Source organism: Capricornis sumatraensis, chromosome 2, assembly GCF_032405125.1.
Source record: "Capricornis sumatraensis isolate serow.1 chromosome 2, serow.2, whole genome shotgun sequence".
Taxonomy (NCBI): domain Eukaryota; kingdom Metazoa; phylum Chordata; class Mammalia; order Artiodactyla; family Bovidae; genus Capricornis; species Capricornis sumatraensis.
The window spans coordinates 26,936,584-26,959,641 of NC_091070.1; the positions used below are offsets into that span (position 1 = coordinate 26,936,584).

General features: G+C 40.0%; 1 protein-coding gene across 1 annotated transcript in view; it reads left to right on the forward strand.

The window, feature by feature from the left end:
• Nucleotides 1-10,429: 10,429 nt before the first annotated feature.
• The window catches only part of SGPP1 (sphingosine-1-phosphate phosphatase 1), a 41,177-nt gene continuing 28,548 nt past the window's right edge, over nucleotides 10,430-23,058 (forward strand). Inside the window, exon 1 of the mRNA XM_068966721.1 lies at nucleotides 10,430-11,125. Coding sequence (XP_068822822.1) covers nucleotides 10,430-11,125 — 696 coding nt within the window. The remainder of the gene's footprint in view (nucleotides 11,126-23,058) is intronic.

The following is a 23,058-nucleotide window of genomic DNA, read 5'->3' on the forward strand; positions in this document are numbered from 1 at the left end:
TCTTCCAGCGCAGCATTTCTCATGATGTACTCTGCATGTAAGTTAAATAAGCAGGGTGACAATATACAGCCTTGATGTACTCCTTTTCCTATTTGGAACCAGTCTGTTGTTCCATGTCCAGTTCTAACTGTTGCTTCCTGACCTACATACGGATTTCTCAAGAGGCAATGCCTAGGTCTTGCAATAAAACTCAAACAGGTTTGGGCTTGACATCCAAAGAATACTAACAGTTATGCTTTCAACAGAAATCTGAGTACAAAGTAATGCCTCAAGTAAGGCCTTAAGAAAGCTGACCTTTATCTGAAGGTTAAACAATTCCCTTACCCTTCTTCCCCAGAGGACTTAGATAAGATGCCTGCCTGGTTTGTCAATGACAGAGCCACACAGAAATATCCATTCTTTGCCTCATAAATGAAGAGCTGAAATGTTTTGTCCCCACTGATCAACAGGAAAAAATATTAACCAAATTTTGTTTAAGCTTCTTTCCTTCCTCCAGGATCCTGTACTTGGGCCCACCCTGAGTCCTGAGGCAGCATACAGCCCCTCCTTTAGGGTAGCTCCCTGAGAAGAGGTTGGCATTAGGGTGAAACACCCTTGACTTACTCCATCACAGGAGGAACCCCTGGTGGCTCAAAAGGTCAACAGTCGGCCCGATATGCGGTTTGATCCCTGGGTCGGGATGATCCCTGGGAGAAGGAAATGGCAACCCACGTCAGTATTCTTGCCTCTTGCCTGGAAAATTCCATGGATGGAGGAGCCTAGCAGGCTACAATCCATGGGGCTGCAGAGTCGGACACGACTGCATGACTAACGCAACAACCGGTCCTCGCATCCCACATCCCTCACCTGGTCCTTTCTATCCTTGCTCACTCCTCTCTACAAAAAAAACCTCTTTTTTGTCCAACTCCTGATCAAGTCAAATTTTATTTGATTTCTCACGTGGCTAGCAAATAAATCTCTGCCAAGATCACAACTCCAGCCTCAGCATTCTTTGTACTCTTTTTGCTCTTTTTCTGGCTCTCTGCTGCCTGAGAATAAAGTCCAAATTCCTTAGTGTAGCTTTTAAGTCTTTCCAAGAGGTCTAACATCTCTTGTTTCTCTCACTGAACGCTTTCAGTGGTTTCTAAAACCTGCCTTGCTTTTTCTAGTCTCGTTGTGTTTAACCATTTCCTGTGTTTTGAATGTTTTCCTACCAAAATTACCCCATTTTAATTTCTATCCAACACACATACTGTTCCTTCCCTGTTTGGGAATTAATCTCTTCCACTATTATTTCCCTGACACTGACTGTACCTCCATTAAAGTATTTAACATAATTGTCTTTTACTACAGTAGGTTGTCTACAGTTTTTCTCTCTCCTAGAATATAAACTTCTTGAGGGCACAGATATGCCCATTCCTCTGTGTATTTTCTCTGGCCTATAGCCTAATGCATTGCATTTGGTAAACATTCAATATTTGATCTTGTGATTAAAATGAATGCAGATAAAACATGAGAATTCAGAAGTCAATTGAATATTATTTACAATAAGAAGATGGAATTTCCTAATTAATAATGGTCATAAGAGAATAGCAAAGATTGAGCTGGTTATTTTACTACCTCTTGGGAGGCAATGGATGAGATGAGATGGATGAGATGGTTGGATGGCATCACGACAAAGGATAAGATGGTTGGATGGCATCACCAACTCAATGGACATGAGTTTGAGCATGCTCCAGAAGTTGGTGATGGACAAGGAAGCCTGGCGTGCTGCAGTCCATGGCGTCACAAAGAGTCGGACACGACTGAGTGACTGAACTGAACTGAACTGAACTGGGAGGCAATATAACATCATGTGTTAAGACTGTGGGCTCTGGGTGTCAGGTGTCTGAAAGTAGGCTCTGCTACTTACCAACTCAGTGACCTTGAGCATTTTGTTTAATCTTTCTATACCTCAATTTTTCATATATATAATGAAGATAGAAAAAAGATTTACCTTACAGGGTTGTTGTGAAGATTAAAGTAGAAAAAAGATTTACCTTACAGGGTTGTTGTGCAGATTAAATTAGTTACTATCAGTAAAGCCTATCAAATAGTACACATCATGTAACAAGACTCAATAAACATTACTTTTATTATCAAAATTGGGTATCTAAAAAAAAAAGCTTCACTTTCTTGTTGCCTCTTAGTGATTGTTTGAGTTAAATGATTCCAAGGAATTTGTTACCAAATAGCTATGGTCACACTGGTTGGTCACACTGGTTGGGCTTTCCTTGTGGCTCAGCTGGTAAAGAATCAGCTCCCAAAGCCGGAGACCTGGGTTTGGTCCCTGAGTTGGGAAGATCCCCTGGAGAAGGGAAAGGCTGCCCACTCCAGTATTCTGGCCTGGAGAATTCCATGGACTGTATAATCCACGGGGTTGCAAAGAGTCAGACATGACTGAGCGTCTTTCACTTCACTTCACTCACACTGGTTGGAACAGACCTGAGGCATCGCTAAGGATTATTAGGTCTCTCAAAGATTTTTATAAGAAACAACTACAGGTATGCTGGGAATGAGCCAAACCCAAATAATCAAGTTTATTCAGAATCTTTCTAGGGGAGTTCTGCAGGAATGGATTTCTAAAGCTCTTTCACTCATATATTGTTGTTCAGTCATTCAATAGCATCCCACTCTTGGCAACCCCATGGACTGTAGCCCACCAGGCTCTTCTGTCCATGGGATTTTCCATGCAGGAATACTGGAGTAGGTTGCCACTTCCTGCTCCAGGGGATCTTCCTGACCCAGGGACGAACCTGCATCTCTTACATTGGCAGGAGGTTTCTTTACCACTGAGCAACCAGAGAAGCCCATATATATATTGACTGACAACATTCAGGTGCTAGGTATACAGACAGATATAGGTAATAATCAAGGATATTATTTCTGTCTTCAATTAATTTATGTTTTAGTGTAGGAGACAATCCTAAAGGACTCAGCCAGGTGAGAGATAGAAGGAAGCGAGTTCAAGACAGAAATAATACAAGCTGACACAGAATGGACACAGAGCCCTGACACAGAGGCGCAAGGGAGCATGAAATATTCAGAGCAATTCATTTCAGAATAACTAAATATAGAGTGAGGGTAAGAGGATAAGCGAGGCAGTAGCAAAGTAAGAGGGAGAGGCAGGAACAGGATGATGATGACCTTGTCTACAAGGCCTGAACACCACCTGGCTTCTTTCACTGTGCCTGTTAAAGTTCCCCTAGCTTGCATACCTCATGGGAGGAGGGGAGAAGACAATAAAAAGTCGGGTAGGAGCCAAATAGCCTACGTAAAAACCAAAGTGCTGGACAGACTAGATCTCAATCACCTGGTTTCTCCTCTTACCTCCTGACAGATCTACACTTAGTTCTTCGGGAATGACAAAGTAAAACTTGAATTTTTTATTCTGAAGGCAATGGGGAGACTCTGAAGAGCTTTAAGCGGGATAGAACTGTGATCCAGTTTGCCTTTAAAAAGCAGTTTTTAAAGCAAGGAAGAGATTTGAGGGGGTGGTGAATAGAGGCAGAGGTATAAAGAAGACAATGCGTTTGTATCTAAGTATGTGGAGTTTGAGATAATGATGGATATTTGTATGGTGATGTTAAAATGATAATATACCAAATTCAGACAGGGCTTTAAATAAAATTTCCAATGTATATCCTGCAGTTAACCCACTTTAGAGCTAAAAAATTTCTTACCTATATGAGGTTATTTTTAGCTTTTCCATAATCCTACAAGGCTCTTGTTCTTAGTGCTCTGAAACTATAAGTGATTTGCTGAAGATCTTACAGGAAGTCAGTGGCAGATCCATGCCCCAAATCTAGGTCTTCCAAATCAAGATAATGTTCTTTCCATAACTGTATATGCTTATAGTAACTTATCAACTCCTGATTCAGTGTCAATTTTGCTCTCAGCATCTTGTTAGTAGAAATAAAAATGACTTAGAAGCAAAGCACATGTCCTTGCCTCTGGAGGACAGCAACAGGTTTTGCAGCAACAAAAACTGTTCATCACCAAAGCTGTAGGTGAGCAATCGGATCTGACTTTTAGTTCTAACTCTGCCTCTAACCACCTGTGTGATTTTATTTTATTTGAAAATTGCAAAACCTACCTCAAAAAAATGCTTAAATAAAAAAGGAATGTATTGGCTTATGAAATCCAAGGAAGAACTGAACACAAGCATCAAGAAAGGCAGGGCAGGGACCTCCCTGGTAGTACAGGGGTTAGGAATCTGCTTGCCAATTCAGGGGTCACGGGTTCGATCTCTGGTCCAGGAAGATTCGACACGCAGCAGAGCAGCTAAGCTCGTGTGCCAACTACTGAGCCCACATGCCACAGTTAACTGAAGCCCGTGAGCCTGGAGCCTGTGCTCTGCAACAAGAGAAGCCACCACAATGAGAAACTTGTGCACTGCAATGAAGAGTAGTCCCCACTCCCTGCAACTAAAGAAAGCCTGCCTGCAGCAACAAAGACATAGCATAGCCAAAATAAATACATAAATTAAAAAAAAAAAAAGCACTACAGACTTGGGGTAAAATAAAATGGTGGTCTATATCATAAGGGAAAAAAAATTCCATGGTGATCTCAGCCTATGTGGGCCAGAAGTAAAAGTGGGTGAGAGACCATTTATTTTGTTGACTGAGATACTCTCAGACCATTTTTTTCCCTTAGAATATTCCTTTGGGAGAAAGTGAAAGGCTGGGGCAGAGAAAATGTAGAAGATAAAAAAATTCAACTCTTACTTTTAAAATTTTATCTATATTCATCATACATCTTTACATTTGTGCTATGATAGGTATCTTTTTGAGAATTCAGAGGAAATCCTAATTTTGAGAAGTATAAAACTAATCAGAGATGCAGGATAAAATCACTAGGTTATATGTAAATAATTTAATAAATATGGGTATAATCATTCAAAAATATTAATAATGACCACTTACTGATGCCAGAAGTGCTATATAATGACATTTACATTTCAAAAATATTTTAGTAATAGTAATAATTTATGGTGACTAGTTTACAACATATAAATTTTGCAGTTTAACAAATAAGAAATTAATTTGAAACAGAAATAGGCTCACAGACATAGAAAACAAACTTATGGTTACCAAAGCAGAATGGGTAGGGGGAGAGAAATTAGGAGCTTGGGATTAACGTATACACAATACTATATACGACACAGATAAACAACAAGGACCTACTGTATGGCACAAGGAACTAGACTCACTATCCTGTTAATAATCTATAATGGAATAGAATCTGAAAAAGAATATATATGTATATAGACACAAATACATGTATCTATGTATACTTAATCACTTTGTTGTACACTTAAAACTAACACAATATTGTAAATCAACTATACTTCAATAAAAATATTTAAAAATTCTAAACAAACAAACAAATAAATTTAGCTGGATTCCAGATAGGCAAAAGGAAATAGATTGATAATAATGAATATTCAATTTAAAATGAATATTATCATTTTCTTATTAAGTAATACAGTTTCTCCGTCCCCTGGAGGGGTTTAAGGAGATATAATTCACATTGAACATTGTATTAGTTTAAGGTGTATAACATAATGATTTAATACATTACTGTAATTTTAGTTAACATCCATCACCTCACATAGTTAGTTCTTTTTTTCTTGTGATGAGAACTTTTAAAAGCTACTCTCTTAGCAACATTCAAATATACAATACAATACAATACAAATATACAATACAATAGTTTTGAAGCTAAATTACTTAGAAGGTGCATTTCTATTGATAAAGTTCTTTGAACTCATTGTAAAAGTGGCCGAATCAATGATCTGCACATGTGCTTAGTCGTTCAGTCATGTCCAAATCTTTGTGATCCCATGGACTGCAGCCCGCCAGGCTCCTCGATTTATGCGATTCTCCAGGCAAGAATACTGGAGTGGGTAGCCATTTCCTTCTCCAGGGGATCTTCCTGACTCCGGGATTGAACATGGGTCTCCTGCATTGCAGGCAGATTCTTTACCATCTGGACAACCGGAGAAGCCCGAATCAATGATTTACCACAATTCACTATGATAAATTATCTGTTGAAGGCAGAACAACCAAGGCCAAGACTGTGTATTGTATTTCCCTTCTACTTTAAGGAAAGTTCCATTAGAAATGACAGCAACATTTTGCCTTTATAGAACATGAGTCTTCAAAATGTTTCAATATTACATGAAGTGCAAAGAAGTATATCACAAAATTTAACATATCAATTGTAGGACATGGATTGAGACATTTGTTACAATGTAAGTAACATGGAAACTTATATTACCATATGTAAAATAGATAGGAATTTGCTGTTATGACTCAGAGGACTCAAACCGGGGCTCTGTAGCAACAGAGAGGGGTGGGATGGGGAGGGAGGTGGGAGGAAGATTCGAGAGGGAGGGGACATATGTACATCTATGGCTGATTCATGTTGATGTTTGACAGAAACCAACAATTCTGTAAAGCAATTATCCTTCAATTAAAAAATAAATTAATTGAAAAAAAAGACATTTGACTTTGCAGGCAAGACACTGAATCACACCCAGAGAGTCATATCTTTACTTGGCAGAAATATTTTCTTTTAAAAAATGTTTATGCTTTATTTTAAAAATGCTTGCCACAGAATATTTAAATTTGAATTTTTATACAATTAAATTTCCATTAAGTCCTAAGATGTTCTGTTATGAAAAGTTTGGAGTGAATGTGAATAGAATCCACCAAAACTACTATTTTTTTTCACTGTGGTGCTTTGGTTTACAGCTAAGACATTTTCCTTATCATTAACAGATTTATTGTACTAGCAGGAGAGTGCTAGCCCCTTGAAGTTCAGTCAACTTCCATTTTTCTTCCTCCTTAGTGCACTCATTGGCCAAATTCCCATTCCCCATCATCTCTGTTTCCATCACTTTTAAAGGGAATATTGCATTCTGACAAAATAATTCAGCCACGGGATATACAGACATTCCCTGGCTTGTGATGGATTGATTGAAGATTTTTTGACTATATGATGGTGCAAAGATATTACACATTTAGTAGACACCATACCTCAAATTCTAAATTTTGATAGTTTCCAGAGCTAAGGATATGCAGTACAACAGGCTGGGCAGGGCAGGGGAGAGTAAGGAGCTGCAGCTTTCAGTCAACTGCTAGATGACAAGATTAGATAATTGAGACACTTATAACCATTCTGTGTCCACACGGCCATTCTGTTTCTCACTTTCACTGCCAGTATACAACAAATTACATGAGATACTCAACACTTAATTAAAAAACAGGCTTTGTGTTAGGTGATTTTGCCAACTGTATACTAACGTTAAGTGTTATGTTTAAGGTAGGCTAGGCTAAGCTATGTTGATAGATAGTTTAGGTGTATTAAATGTATTTTTGACTTAGGATATTTTCAATTTATGATGGGTTTATCAGGACCACCATTGTAAATTGAAGAAAATCTGTTAAGATCACCTTCTACTTTGTTTTCTATTCTTTTTTCCCTGCTATCTTTAGACTAATCCCCAGAATCAAAAATTTCTTGGCTGAATCTGAATAATTCCCCTCTGAACAAATTATTTTCATAGAAAAGCATGTGTAAATTGCCTTACAGACACTTCCCTCTACAAAGCTGCTCCTTGACTTTAAACACCAGCTAATCATCTGTTTGGCAGAAGCAGTCAGAGCTAACCCAATGCCACCTTCCTGCCTTTCACTCCACACAGTGATTGCTTGTATCTCATTTCCTAGAACTGTTTATTATGCTTCGCTTTACATCTTTGAATATATTTGCATGTTTTCTCTTGTTATGTCTTCCTCATTAAATTAGAAATGTCTCAATATTAGACAATATTTTCCAATCAGGGATGGACTATTGTTTGCCTGCAGAGCTATGAATTTAAATGTAGTGAGTAGTGAAAGTCGCTCAGTCCTGTCTGACTCTTTGCAACACCATGGACTATAGCCGACCAGGTTCCTCAGTCCATGGGATTCTCCAAGTAAGAATATTGGAGTGGGTTGCAACGCCCTTCCCCAGGGGATCTTCCTGACCCAGGGATCGAACCTGGGTCTCCTGCATTGCAGGCAGATCCTTTCAGATCCCTTCCTTCCGATTCTCATAATCTGATTCTAGTTCAGGCACTCATTCTCTCACTTGGTTACTGTAATCATCCTAATGATTTACCTGGCCTCTGGTCTCTGACCTGTGGCAATTCACCATTGATTTCCTTCCTAGTCCTCTTTCTAAGCACAGTTCTAATGGTGTTAGTGGCCAAGCTGAAAGGCCTTTGATGGTCCCGCACTGCTTACAAGCACTTCCCAGGTGGTGCTAGTGGTAAAGAACTTGCCTCCCAATGCAGGAGATGTAAGAGACACGGATTTGATTCCTGGATCAGGAAGATCCCCTGGAGGAAGGCATGGCAACCCACTCCAGTATTCTTATCAGGAGAATCCCATGGACAGAAGAGTCTGGTGGGCTTCAGCCCATAGTGTCACAAAGAGTCGGACACGACTGAAGCAACTTAGCATGTATGCACTGCTTGCAAAATAAAATCCCCAGCCTTTACAATCTGGTCCTATCTTCCCTTTCTAACCCCATTCCAGTCACTTACCCTTCCTATTCTGTATTCTATGAGCTATTAACTGTTTACCAAATATGTCTTTGCACATTTCCATCTGTCTTTATTCATTTTCTCTTTTCCAAAGATGGGCTTCTCCAACTATTCATATCTCACTTTTCAATTATGATCTAGCTTAATAGGATCACCTCAACAACTTTTTTGCTGTTCCTAGTCAACTTGTTTCTTCTCCTTCCCAGAACATGTTGTTTATGACTCAGTTTTAGCACTTACCATCTGCTCTATACTCCAGAGGGGGATCTATCTCTGTCTCCTATTTATCTTGTGAGCAACTTGAGGGCACGGAGGATGGTTTATTCATCTTTCTATGGTCACAGCCTGGCAAGTGGAGTGGGAGGAGGAAAATCATTCTCCCTGGGAAAGAAGAAAATACAATATTTCTAATGACATAAGAAATATGTCATTAGAGGGGAATTTTCCAGCCTGTTTCTTGGAAGAAGTTCAAAATTTTAAATTTAGACATTCACTGTACCTGAAATAACTTCCTGGAACTAGAGTTCAGAGCCCTTCTTATAAAAACCACTCTTTCTAGAAGTCAAATTTGTAACTTGTGGGACATGAAACTTAAGTTTCTAAACCAGCCTTATCAAACTCAGAAATCTACCCCCTGAGTTCAGCTGCCAATTACACATCTTCTGTGCAAACCTGCTAGCTATTGGAATTTATCAAAAGGAAATTCTATAGGTAGGTTAAGAATAACTGTGATCTGGTAACTTAGACAAAAATATTTGTTAAATTCAAAACCAAACGGAGACCAGTCCTAATTCCTTGGGCAGACAAAACCAACTTAGTCACTTTTTTGGAAATAATAAGCAAAATTTGAACTGCTTCTCAAGGCTGATATGAGGTAACCCATGAAAATTCTATTATAACCAATCACTATGAAGAAGAAAAAAGTCACTACCTTCTCACCATATAAGCTGCTTTATAACAATATACCCCGATGCCTCACTCAGTATCTTGGTTTGAGCGATCCTAGTTGACAAACTGTCTCTTTGGTGTGTGCACAATATCCATTTACTAATTACTACTTCAGCGATTTATTAGTTTTACTTCACTTATTTCTGAGCTTTTGACAGTCAATGACACCCTACTGTCCTGGGATCTATATCTACTCTCGTCACCACCAGTCAACTGGCACGTGGCTGTAAGGACATCTCCGTAATTACTTGTAATTCCTTGAGTGCGTGGCAGTTACTTCGCTTTCGTTCACCATTCACCATTTGATTCTGTGCCAGCAGGACGTCCGGATGCTTGGCCACTGGCACCAGGATCGTGGCCTTTCCCAGTCAACGCCGGACCGAGAGAAGCCGGCAATCCCAGCCAGCAAGGAGCGAGGGCTGAAGTTGAAGAGGGGCGCGCAAAGTCCGGCCCGCCAAGCGCCGCGACGCCTGGTGGGTATTAATAAGGAGAACCTCCAGGCCGCCGCTCTGCAGAGCCTCAGCGCCCTCACGCCACCCGGGTGCGCTCGAGGCCGACCCGCGCCGCCGGGCCCCCTTCTCGAGAGGCCGTGGGGGCGGGGTCCGGCGGGGCGCGCGCCGGCGCGTGGAGGCCAGGGCGGTGGCGGAGCGCGCGCGGCGAGGGAGGGGCGAGCGGGGCGGGGGCGCGCGGCGGCGGCTGCGGCCTGTGGCGCCGTCACCCGGCAGAACCCAGCTGGTGGCGGGAGGCGCCGCTCGCCTTGCAGTTGTCGCTGCCGTAGGCGCGCCGAGACGGATCCGGGCTGCGCCGGGGGCCGGCCCACCCTCGCGCCGCCGTCCTTCGGCCCGCGGGCCGCGGGGTTCCGTTATCATGTCGTTGGGGCAGTGGCTGGCCCAGCTGATGAGCAGTTTGCAGGACCCGCAGAAAGTGGCCCGTTTCCAGCAGCTGTGCGGGGTGGAAGCGCCGGTGAGCTGCACAGCCGCGGCCGCCGCCGACCCGAGGGAGGATGAGAAGGCGGAGGCGCACCTCGCGGGAGAATCCCGGCGCAGAGAGCGGCAGCCGGGGGCGTCCGGAGGCCCTCCGCCGCCCGGGAGCGACCGCAATCAGTGCCCGGCCAAGCTGGGCGACGGCGGCGCCCCCAACGGCGTGCGGAACGGGCGGGCGACCGAGGTGGGCCCAGCCTCGCCGCGGCGCGCGGGGCTTCTGCGCCGCAACTCGCTGACGGGCGAGGAGGGCCAGTTGGCCCACGTGAGTAACTGGCCTCTCCACTACCTGTTCTGCTTCGGCACGGAGCTGGGCAACGAACTCTTTTACATACTGTTCTTCCCCTTCTGGATCTGGAACCTGGACGCCCTGGTGGGCCGGAGGCTCGTGGTCATCTGGGTGCTGGTCATGTACCTGGGCCAGTGCACCAAGGACATCATCCGCTGGCCGCGGCCCGCCTCGCCACCCGTGGTCAAGTTGGAGGTTTTCTACAACTCTGAGTACAGCATGCCCTCCACCCATGCCATGTCCGGCACCGCCATCCCCATCTCCATGATCCTCCTCACCTATGGCCGCTGGCAGGTAAGGGTCCCTGTCCCCTCCCCGCACAGCCTCCGAGCCCTCGTTGCTCTCCGCAGTCGCTTGATTTTGGCCATTCCCTTCCCAGACTTCTCTTTCCACAGGTTTTCACAGTACCCTGCAAACAGGCCCTTTCTACCTTAAATAATGATAATGAAACGGTAGGGAAAACCTAAGACTTAGCCATCAAACTCTTATTTTAATAGTAATGCTTTTCTTGGAACCTAAAGGAAATACCGTTCGTGGAGTAATACATTATCATCGGGCTTTAGTTGAGTTGATAAAAGGTTTTTAATTCTTGTGATGCACAGACTGTCATTATGATTAAGTATACCGTGCTTATAATTAGTCGTTGGGTGATTAAGATTCACCCGTTTTATACGGTGCCTTTCCCCAGACTGATTTGTGTCTCAGGCGTAGGTAAAGTTATTGACTTTTTCCGGTGACAGTGTTTGTAAAATAAACATGGTCATTCAGGCAATGAAGTAATGAATTTGAAACGAAAGCCACGCTTAGTGGAAGTTAATGGAGCACCGCCTGAGTGCTCTTTTTAAGGGGTGTGGTTGCTAATTTGCTGATAGACACAATTTAATTAGCTTTTGGATCACTGATCTGTACTGTCAGTTGTTGAGCTACAGAATGTTGAATTAGCTTTGCAAATGCTTGGTTTTAGCTGGTCTTAAAAGTAGGGATCTTGGTCAGACCAGTGGGCTTGTAAAAATGGTAAATATGACAGCCTGACAGCCAGGAATGAGTGAGTTTTTAAACGGGAAAACTTTTATATTTTGCGTACTACTTCTGGCCTCCCATTTTTCGGTTTTTCGTGGTCTGTAAATGCATATTTAAAAGCTAGATCTTTTTTATATAGAAGCAAAATTTCTTTTTAGACTGATGTCTGTTTTATCTGGTCACTTTAAAATTCTTTTTGAAGTTCAGTTGGTTTACAATGGTGTGTTAGTTATCTGTCTTTTAAATTGTAAGGAGGTTTGTTTGTTCTGCAGACCAGTCCCTTAAGAATAAAGTTAATAACTATGAAGAATCTAAGGAATCAGACTTCTTGATTTCCATCCCCCCCATTACAGCACAAAATTATCTTCTGAGAAATACACATCCTGTGTAAACTCTGTTATGGTAAAGTTACCTATCTCAGACTTAATCTCAGTATAGATAAACCCTTGTCCTCACAGACACTTCTGGGCAGTGCATCGCTTACAGACTGTGGAAAATGTGTAATGTGTCTAATAAGAATGGCAGAATTATGAGGGAAGAGTACCATGAATGTTTTTTCTTTTTCCCTATGCAACCTAAGGAGTTACACACAGTAATGTTCAGATTGTAAAGTAATGGTGCTTGTTTTGCATAATAGGTAAATATCTCAAATGCATTAATCTAAATACTTCAGAGTTTAAGACTGTCATTGAGTTATGATATTTACTGGTTAGCTAATGATGTTTCTCTTATTTTTATGAGATTTTTCAGGATTCCGTAATGATAGAGCCTTTTTAAACTCCTCATTGAGTAGCTATGTTGCAAGCAATTAATTTTTAGCAGTCCAAGTAAGAGAAAGTAGTTTTTTTTCTCTTCATTCATTGAGAGCACATGTTAACAGGAAGTCTGAAAACAGTACCATGGGATGCATCTATCAGTATTCTAACACTTCAGAGTTATTTGAATTACCAGAGTATGCTTACAGTATAGTTTTTCAACAACCTAGTATATTTAATTCAAAGTTTGAGGGCTTTATATATCATACAGTCTTAGAATTAGAGCTAGTCAGGACTTAAACGTCTCCTGGTCTCAAACTGTCATTTTACAGATGTTGAAACTGACCAGTTACAGTAGAATTAATCGTGTACAATTTGTTTATTCTTTTACATGTCCATTACAGGTTTGAATAAACTTCCAAAATTTGAGTAATTATTTGTCTTTGATTAGTTGTTTTGAAAAAAAGACTCCCTTACATGAAAGTTCTGTATTAATAAATGGTTGTAATAATTCAGTACAAAAAACCTAAATGACCTTTTAAATTTTTTTACTTTTTTGTTTAAAAACCTTGTTATGAATTGAAAACAAAAGTACCTTGCTTTGCTTTAAGGTGTTTTGGTCCTCTTCTCTGCCAGTTAGTATTGTAGTACTTAGGAGGCTTGTATTTCCAGAGTGAGTAATGAAAAAATGTATGTATTGCGAAGTGGGATAGGAATTAAACAGTGAAAGCCTAGTGCTTTTCTAAGTAACAGCAGTTTTGGCTCACAGTCGCCGTCTGCTTGTGCTCCTGCTGCTTGTTCACGACAGGTGTGTTTGTCTCTACGTGCCTAGGATGCTGACACTTCTCTGGACACTTGAGTTATCTCCCTTTGGTAGGACATCTGCTTCACTCCTCCCTTCATGCCACTTCCTGTTCCTGCTTGAAATCTGGTCATGGTTCACTTACATGAAACCTTTTAAATGAAACCTTTAAGTTTCATTATTCGTGTGTTCTTAAAATAACAGTAAGCCAGAAAAATTATTAGGGGCTTGCATCAACTGCAGTTCCTATAGTTTACCCCCAGAGATTCTGATCCATTAGATAAGTAAGGGGTATTGCATTTTATTGAAATTCCCTAAATATTTTTGAGGAAAAAAACATGTACTTTCTTAAGTCCCATCCAGTAAAATTAGTATATTTGATCCTTAGACTATATTTTATATTTCTCCAACATTGCTGTTCTTTTGCAGTTCTTTTTAAAGGCATGTTAATAATACAAAAAGGGAAATTGAAACAGTATGGCTCCAAACAATTATTTGATATACTGGAAGAATTTTTTCCAGTAATTCAGGATAAAAAGTGTTATGGCATTTCTCCATGTATTAAATAGCTTGATCATATTATTTGTTGGAGTTTTTTATAGCTGAATTGAGAAAAAGTAAGAAATAAGGAACATTCGATCTTAAAAACATAGTCTTTTGAAGAATAATATAAAAAAGTAAAGCACTCCTTTTATATTTATTTCTGCATGTTCTTTCCAGAAATAAAGTCTTAATTTTTCAATAATATGGCATATAATGAGTTCAAATTTTATACTTGACTTAATAACATTAAACAATTTTTAGATGAATTTCATTTTTAAAAAAAATTAGTGACATCACATGCTTTAAAGCCTTACCCATTCCCAACTAGTCCATATGCTTTCACTACTTTTAAAATTATTATTAAAATAAGGACTATTATTATCTTTATTAATATTTATTAAGGCCTTACTATGGGTCAGATATTGTTTGAAATGTTTATTACCTCATTTAGTCTGCTCTTAAAACATACCAGTGTTTGATCCTACTGTTAATACAAGCTTACAAATTAGGAAACTGAGATAGGGGAAGAATAACTTTCTCAAAGTTATATAGCTAGTGAGTCACAGGCTGACTGCAAACTTATGGACAGACTCCAGAGCTTACAGAGAAAACTCTTCACATCATGCTTTGTCAATTTTAAATTAACTTTGCCGTGATAAAATTTTCGAAATAGATATGTGTCCTTACAATACAAAAACAGCTTTGATATGCCTTGAGATACATGTACAAAAGTCACAAATATTTCTTTTAAACATAAGTTGTTGACTGAAACTAAATGCTGATTTAATTACCCTTCCTTTCTTCTATTTTTCTAATATGAATTTAAAAAATTAAGCATAATGAAGGCTTTGGGGAAAAAAACCTAAGATATTTATCATAATATAGTTTATTGTCGATAAAGGAAACTATTTATGAGATCATGAAATGATAAAAGGCAAAGAAGTAAGAAGTAAGAGAAGAGTTAGAAAAGTAGGTCACAAATGACAAAGACCAGAAAAGGCTTTAGAAGCCACAGGGAACTGATCATTATAGTAATTCTGGGAAGAAATACAGTTTATTAAAAAATGAAATTGGCTTGCTACTTTATTTCTTTTTACCTAGCTGATACTTGGCTTTGAAATGCACATTTTTCTGATTTTATACATGCTTATTAATAAATCTCAATTTTAAATTTATTTATTTGAATGGATAATAGATTGTTGAAAATCCAATGTTTACGTAAAAAATGTGAAGAGAAGAGTAGGGCTTTCCCCCGTGGCTCAGCAGTAAAGAATTCATCTGCGCTGCAGGAGACTTGGGTTCGATCCCTGTGTCAGAAGATCCCCTGGAGGCGGGCCTGGCAACCCAGTTCCGTATTCTTGAGAATTCCATGGACCAAGGAGTCTGATGGACTTACACAGTCTATGGGGTCACAGAAAGCTGGACATGACTTTAAGCTACTGAGCACGTACAGTTTTTCTTTTTGTTGTCACAGCTAGGAGGCTCTCTCTTCCAGAAGGAGTCATCATTAGAAATTTCTTATTTAATCTTCTGGAGATGATCTTTACTTTGCTAGTGGTATATTTACATAGTTTGTTCTTCCTACAGATGGCAACGTACTATACTGTTCTGGACCTTGCTTTTTTCACTTAGAAATATATTGTGAAGATTTTCCTCTTCATTTACCCAGCAGTTAATGAATACTAATTTTGTGCTTGTGATTGTTTTAAATGCCTTACATGACTTTCAAGCCCCAGAAAATCCCATGAGTATTGTCACTGGTTTGCAGAAGAAACTGAGGCAGAGGAAGTTAAAAACTTGCCCAAAATGACTCTGCAGGTACCTAACAGAGCCTGGATTTCAGATTCAGGCAGTCTGGCTCTGAAGTGACCCCACACTGCTGTGTTATACTGTATCTCTGAATTCACATTTTCCGTTGAGAGAGCGATCTGATTTTTGCACATGCATGATGTTCCAGTATATTAGCAGCATAATTTATTCAGAACGTGACTGTTCCATTACTGCCAACTCAAAGATATTCTCTGTTCTTTTCCTACAAGATTGTTGGTATTTTACTAATTTTTAAAAACTATACCTCTTTGGTTTTCTTTTGTTTTGTTTTTTTTCCAAGTCCTTGCTCTACCTTCAAATAATGTTATACCAGTTCAGGTACAGCAATAGCATGCTTTATTTTTCCCTTTTCCCTCCTTTGTATTGTTGTCATACATTTTACATCTATATTATAATACTCAGAGTACATTGTTATTCTTTTTGTATAGTGTTCCAGGATTATTTCTAGAAATATTTTTTCCTCCCCTCTTCCCTAACATCCTCCCCTTCTGGAACTTGTCTCACGTGTGTTAGATTTGTTAAACACTGGTCACTTGTAGATCACTAGTGCTTTGATGATGATGATGATGATGACTGCGGTGCTTTTGCTCTCTCTGCTTCATTTTGGACAGTTTCTATTGCTATGACTTGAAATTCACTGGTTTTCTGCAGCGTCTAATTTTCTTGTAAACATCATGTAGAATGGGGTATGATTTTAGATACTGTATACTTTTATATCTGGAAGTTCCTATTGGATCTCTGGTCTAGTATACAATTAAATTACTTGTCAGTTTACTCCTTTTAGGCTCGCTGGAGTGAATCTGGAATAACCATAGTCTAGAGCTCAGTTAGCCTGACTGACTTACAGTGATAACCTTCTGAAGACGACCCAGTTCCCTTAGCTCTCTGCCGGATGGGAAAGCAGTTGCAGGTGTGTGTAAGCTCTGGGAATTACATGGTTGTCTATTACTTTCCAGTAGCTTTCCCCCAGCCTGGTGGACTTTTGTCCCATGTGTGCATAAGGTAGTACACAGCCAGCCATTTGCAGAGACCCCCTCACCTCCACGGAGTTCTTGCTCCATGCAGAGTCCTGTTTCCAGTAGGCTCTTGAAAATTATTGCTGCTTTGGCTCCTGGGAACTGCTGTTTCTCCCTCCGTAGCTCAGTAAGACTGTTGGACTTTGTTTTGGTTCCTCTTCTCATGCAACAGCCTGGAAAGTCCCTCTAGCAACAAGCCAGGGCAATCAGAGGGCTCTTTGCACTTGTTTTCTCTTTTCTTATGAATCACAGTTCTGTGCTATTTGTTTTCCAATATCTGAAAACAGTTCTTTCATATAATTTGTCTAGGTTTTTTATTGTTTTCAGTGCAACAGCTTTTCCTACAACAGTTAATTGTTTATGGGCAGAAACAGATATCTTTTTACCTCTACTGTTTTGTGGGTTTTTTTTTAATGGTTATAAAATACAACAGCTTCAGTTCAGTTCAGTTGCTCAGTCGTGTCCAGCTCTTTGTGACCCCATGAACTGTAGCACGCCAGGCCTCCCTGTCCATTGCCAACTCCCAGAGTCCATCCAAATTCATGTCCTTTGAGTCGGTGATGCCATCCAACCATCTCATCCTCTGTTGTCCCCTTCTCCTCCTGCTCTCAATCTTTCCCAACATCAGGGTCTTTTCCAGTGAGTCAACTCTTCGCATCAGGTGGCCAAAGTATTGGAGTTTCAGCTTTAGCATCAGTCCTTCCAATGAACACCCAGGACTGATCTCCTTTAGGATGGACTGGCTGGATCTCCTTGTAGTCCAAGGGACTCTCAAGAGTCTTCTCCAACACAACAGCTTGCTGAGATGTAATTCATGTACCATACAATTCACCCATTTAAAATATACAAGTCAGTGGCTTTCAGTATATTCATAGTTGCCGCGGCCAGCACAAGCAAGAGTCGCACCTGCAAAGGGAGAGAACGGAGCGTCCTCGCGTGGAAAAATAAGAGAGACAAAAGATGGGGTTGAGAGGATCAGACCCACTATGTCTGATGCCTTCCTTTATTAGGCCACGGTATTTATAGGGTAAAGTACGTGACTTAAGACATGTACAAGGTTATTCTTTAATCTCAAAATACAATCACCAGACCCCTACCATTGTGTACAGAATTCAATAAGATAATCTATCTTTTATGATACGTGTATAAGATAATCTATCTTCTAGGACATGTTGCAGGAACAAGACATCCTGGAGCAAGACGACCTGGAGCCTTAAGGGCTACAAGAATTCTTGAGGGTGGCGGGACAGGGAGCTTAGGACAACGCCTAAGGCTCTGCATACCTGCGGAGCAGCTCCCAGGACTTAACCCTTCACGGGCCGTCCCCTGCACATAGTATTGTGCAACTATCACCACAGTCAGGTTTGTAACATTTCCATCATCCCCCAAAGAAACCCCATCCCCATAGTCATTGCTCCCTATTTTCCCCCAATCTCTCAGCACCTCTAGACAATCACTAATCTACTCCATAGATTTGCCTACTGCTGTCATCTTGTATAAATAGTATGTAGTCTGTTGTGAATAGCTTTTTTCGCATGGCATAATGTATTAAGATTCATCCATTTTGTAGCATGTATCAGTACTTCAATTCCTTTTTACTGCTGAGTAATATGCCAGTGGTAAAGAATCCACCTGCCAGTGTAGGAGACACAGGAGAAATGAGTTTAATCCCTTGGTCAGGAAGATTCCTTGGAGGAGGAAATAGCAGCCCACTCCAGTATACTTGCGTGGACAGAGGAGCCTGGTGGGCTGCAGTCCATGGGGTCACAAAGAGTTGGACACATCTTAGTAGCTGAGCACGCGTGCATGCAGGCCAGTAGATGAATATACACTGTTTTATGTGTCTTTTCATCTGCTCATGGACATTTGACTTCACTTTCTGTGCCGTGGTGTGTGCTTGGTTTCTCAGTCATGTCCGACTCTTTGTGACCCTGTGGGCTGTAATCTGCCAGACTTCCCTGTCCATGGGGATTCTCCAGGCAAGAATACTGGAGTGGGTTGCAATGCCCTCCTCCAGGGGATCTTCCCAACTGAAGGATTAAACCCAGGTGTCCCGCAATGCAGGCGGATTCTTTACAGCTGAGCTACCAGGGGTTCACTTTTTAGTTATTTTGAATAATGTTGCCTTGGATGTTTTTACATAAGTTTTTGTAGACATAATTTTTTTGGTGTTTTTCCTCTTGGGTTACTTACTAGTTTTTGAAGTCTTTTATGTTATGGTGAAATTAGCCTTTTGATTGTGGTATGATCTGGAAATACATTTTCCTAAATTATTACTTCTCTTCTGACTTTTTTTCCAAGCAGAATTTTTTTCTTTTTATGTATCAAGTTTTATTTAATAGTTTTGGGGTTTTGTATAATGTTAGGATGTCCTCCTACCATGGTTTCCTATAGTACTTTTATAGTTTCATTTTTTTATGCTTAAGTTTTTGAATCTAGTCTCATTTTGAGGAAGGAATCCAACTTGATATTTCCTAATGGCACCATTTATTGAATAATACATTTTTCCCTGTTAACTTGAACTGTCACTTTTATCATATATTAAGGATAGGTATATATTTGGGGTCCTTGCCCATACCTTGAGTTACAGTTGATATATCTGATATAGTGTGCAAATGTGTATGCTTACTCAGTTGTGTCTGGCTCTTTGTGGTCCCATCAACTGTAGCCCACCAGGCTCCTCTGTCCACGGGAATTCTCCAGGCAAGAATACTGGAGTGGGTTGCTATGCCCTCCTCCAGGGGATCTTCCCTACCCAGGGCTCAAACCCAGGTCTCCCACATTTCAGGTAGATTCTTTACTGTCTGAGCCACAAGAGAAGCCCAAGAATACTGGAGTGGGTAGTCTATCCCTTCTCCAGGGGATCTTCCTGACCCAGGAACTGAACCAGGGTCTCCTGCATTGCAGGTGGATTCTTTACCAGCTGAGCTACTAGGGAAGCTTGTGTTGCACACAACAGTATTATGTGCAAATACTATACTGTTATTATAGTTTTATAAATATTTTTTCAGAATTCTCATTGGGTTTTTTTTGTTTTATTTATCTTTAGTTGAAAGAGAATTGCTTTACAATATTGTGTTGGTTTCTGCCATACATCAGCATGAATCAGCCATAGGTATACGTATGTCCTGTCTTTCTCTTTTTTAAATTTAATTACTTACTTTTGGATGCGCTAGGTCTTTGTTGTTGCCTGGGCTTCTCCCTGGTTGTGGCAAGCAGGGGCTACTCTCTAGTTATGGTGCACAGACTTATTGCTGCAGTGACCTTTCTTGTGAAACAGGGACTCCAGAGTGTGGGCTCAGTAGTTGTGGTCCATGGGGGCTTAGTTGCTCCACAGCATGTGGAATCTTCCCGGATCAGGATTGAACCCATGTCTCCTGCATTGGCAGATAGATTCTTTAACACTGAGCCACCAGGGAAGTGTGCCCTTCTTTCTAGAACCTACCTCCCACCCCATCCTACCCATCTAGGTTGTCACAAAGCCCTGGTTTGAGTTCCCTGAGTTATACATTTACTCTTTTTATTTTTCTTTATGTACTTTAGATTTTGTCTAGTTCTAAAAGAAAAATCCTTTTGCAGTTCTTTTTATTGGAAAGATAAAGTTGTTTTGCATTCAAGTCTTTGATCCATCTTCAGTTGGTTTGTATGTGTTGTGAGGTATGGATCTGACATAATTTTTTATATAAATATTTAACTGACCTTGTATCATTTTTGGATAGTTTATTCCTTTCCACTATAGTATTATTATCTGTAATACCACTTACGTTACATATCAAGTTCCCATATTTTCAGGTCCAATTCTGGGTTCTCGGTTCTGTTTTACTGGTCTGTTTGTCTAATCTCTTTAGTGATAATCGTTGCCTTAAATGCTATAGTTGCTTTAAAGTAAGTCTTGGTATCTGTTTATGAAAGTTCTATATCATACTCTTCAAGATTATGTTGGCTATTTTTGAATATTTCTTTTCAGTATATATTTTAGAATCACCTCTTTAATTTCCATGTAAAAGCCTGTCTGGACTTTTACAGAAATTGAAATGAATTTATAAATTAATACAGAGAGAATCAATAGTCTTACAATATTGAATTTTCTTATGTTTGAATATGATAAGTTTTACTTATTTAAATTTTCTTAAATGTATTTCAGTGAAGTTTTATAATTTTCTCCATATGGATCAACCATATTTTTTGTTGGATTTATTTTTGGTTACTTCATTTTTTGTTACTGTTGTAAATGATATCTTGTTAAAATTCAAATATTCTAACTTTTTTGTGGCTGTAGTATAGAAATGCCCTTGGCTTTCATATATTGATCGCATATAAACTTTGTTCAACTCTCAATTAATTTAATAATTTGTATGATAGTCTCATGTTTTCTATGGGGAAAATCATGTCAACTGAGAATAATGACAAGTACATTTGTTCTGTTGTAATTATACATTTGTTTCTTCTGATTGACTAAAAAGCTTTAATCAAGGTAATGACATTCAATTCCACAAATATAATCTCTTCACATTTTTCTTAGGTACTAGGCAACAATATAAGCCCTCCAGATATCAGAGTGAATAAAACAAATAAGTTCTGTTTGCTCAAGGAAATTAGATTGGTATTTTAGAAATATTCTTGTATCTGTAGTATGGACAATGGACTGGAAAGAAGCAAGGCAGGAGGCAGGTAAGCCAGACCTAGTAAGAAGTTGCTCTGCTTGCTAGTCCAAGGAGGAGTTGATGGGGAGCTACATCAGGAGACTGCATCATCAGCCTGCTGCCTGATTTTTTTTTATGACCTGTGAACTGTGAATGGCTTTCACAGTTTTAAATAAAGTCAAAAGAAGAATATTTTATGACACATGTAAATTATATTATTCAAAATTCTAGTGGCTTATACAGTAAAGCTTTATTGGAACACAGCCATGTCAGTTCATTTGTATATTGTCCCTTGTGCTTTTGTGCTACAACAGCACAGATGAGTAGTTGTGACATTGATTGTACAGTCCACAAAGCCCAAGATAGTTACTTTCTGGCTCTTTACAGAAAAAGACTTTACTGGCCCCTGACCTACATAGTGGCAGAAGAGAGAAATGTGTGAATTTGAGAGAGATTAAGATACAGCATTGGCAAGGCTTGGCAATTAACTGGATATGTCTATAAAGAGGAAAAAATGGAGTAAAGGATTCTTCCCAGATTTCCAGATATTTGGAAAGACAAGAAATAGTAGTTTGATTTCTAGAAATAGAAAATATTGAAATCAGGTCAGATTTAGGGAAAGGAGTAGGAGCTTGGAGGAGATGAATTCTGTTTTAGATATGTTGAGTTGGAGGTGTCTGTAAGACAGCCCTTTGTAAATATCTGGAAGGCAGCTGTATACATGAAAGAGACCTGGACAGGTTTGGTCATCAACATGAATTTGCAGAACAAAGTGCTGAGAGTGGACGATATTGCTCTGAGAGAGTGCATAGAGTAAGACGAACAGAGGGTCTAGTAGGAAAAAACTTTAAAGACATTAATATCTAAGGACTGGATAGAGTGAAAGGAACCTGGAACTGAATCTGATAAGTAGCAGTTTGAGAGGTAAGAAGATACCTTAGGGATTGTCTGACTAAGGCTGGGGGCAGGGAGGGGTGTACAGTGTTCCAGTAACCCATTTGAACTATCTGAAGCAAAAAAAAAAGTTATTTGAGGACTAGAGGCAGGTGCCTCATGGAGGTCAAGGCTGAAGTGCTACGAGGTCTCCTGAGGGACTGGAGCCAAGCTCTGGAGTACTATCAGAAGGAAGGGCATGCCGTCCATCTTTGCGTCTTGAGGTTGCGTGGCCTCTTAGTTCTGCTGCTTTCTTCTCTGTCTCTACTTTGGCATGTGTCTGTCAGCCTCACCCCTAGTTCTACGTCATTTCTGAATTCAAATATATAACAGAGACTGGCTGACCTTCTCACTTTATTTCAAACTCCTATTAGGAAAAAGAACCAAATCAGCTTCGTTCAGCCAGTGGGTCTGCTTCTCTAGAGCCAGTTGTCTGATCTAGTAGCTGTGGTCCAGAGAACAGCATCACACAGTGTGAACGCTTCTCCCGGGCCACATTGCTGGGTCTAAGTGGGGCGTTTCCAGAAGAAAGAAGTATAGACTGGACAATATCGTAAAAAGAATATACTGTAAATTATAAGTTAAAGAAAAGGGGGTATTCTGGAGAAGAAAAGTAATTTGATATAAGTTGATATTGTTAAATGTTGATACTGTTAAAAGGATGACTACTGAACCTTATAGAAGA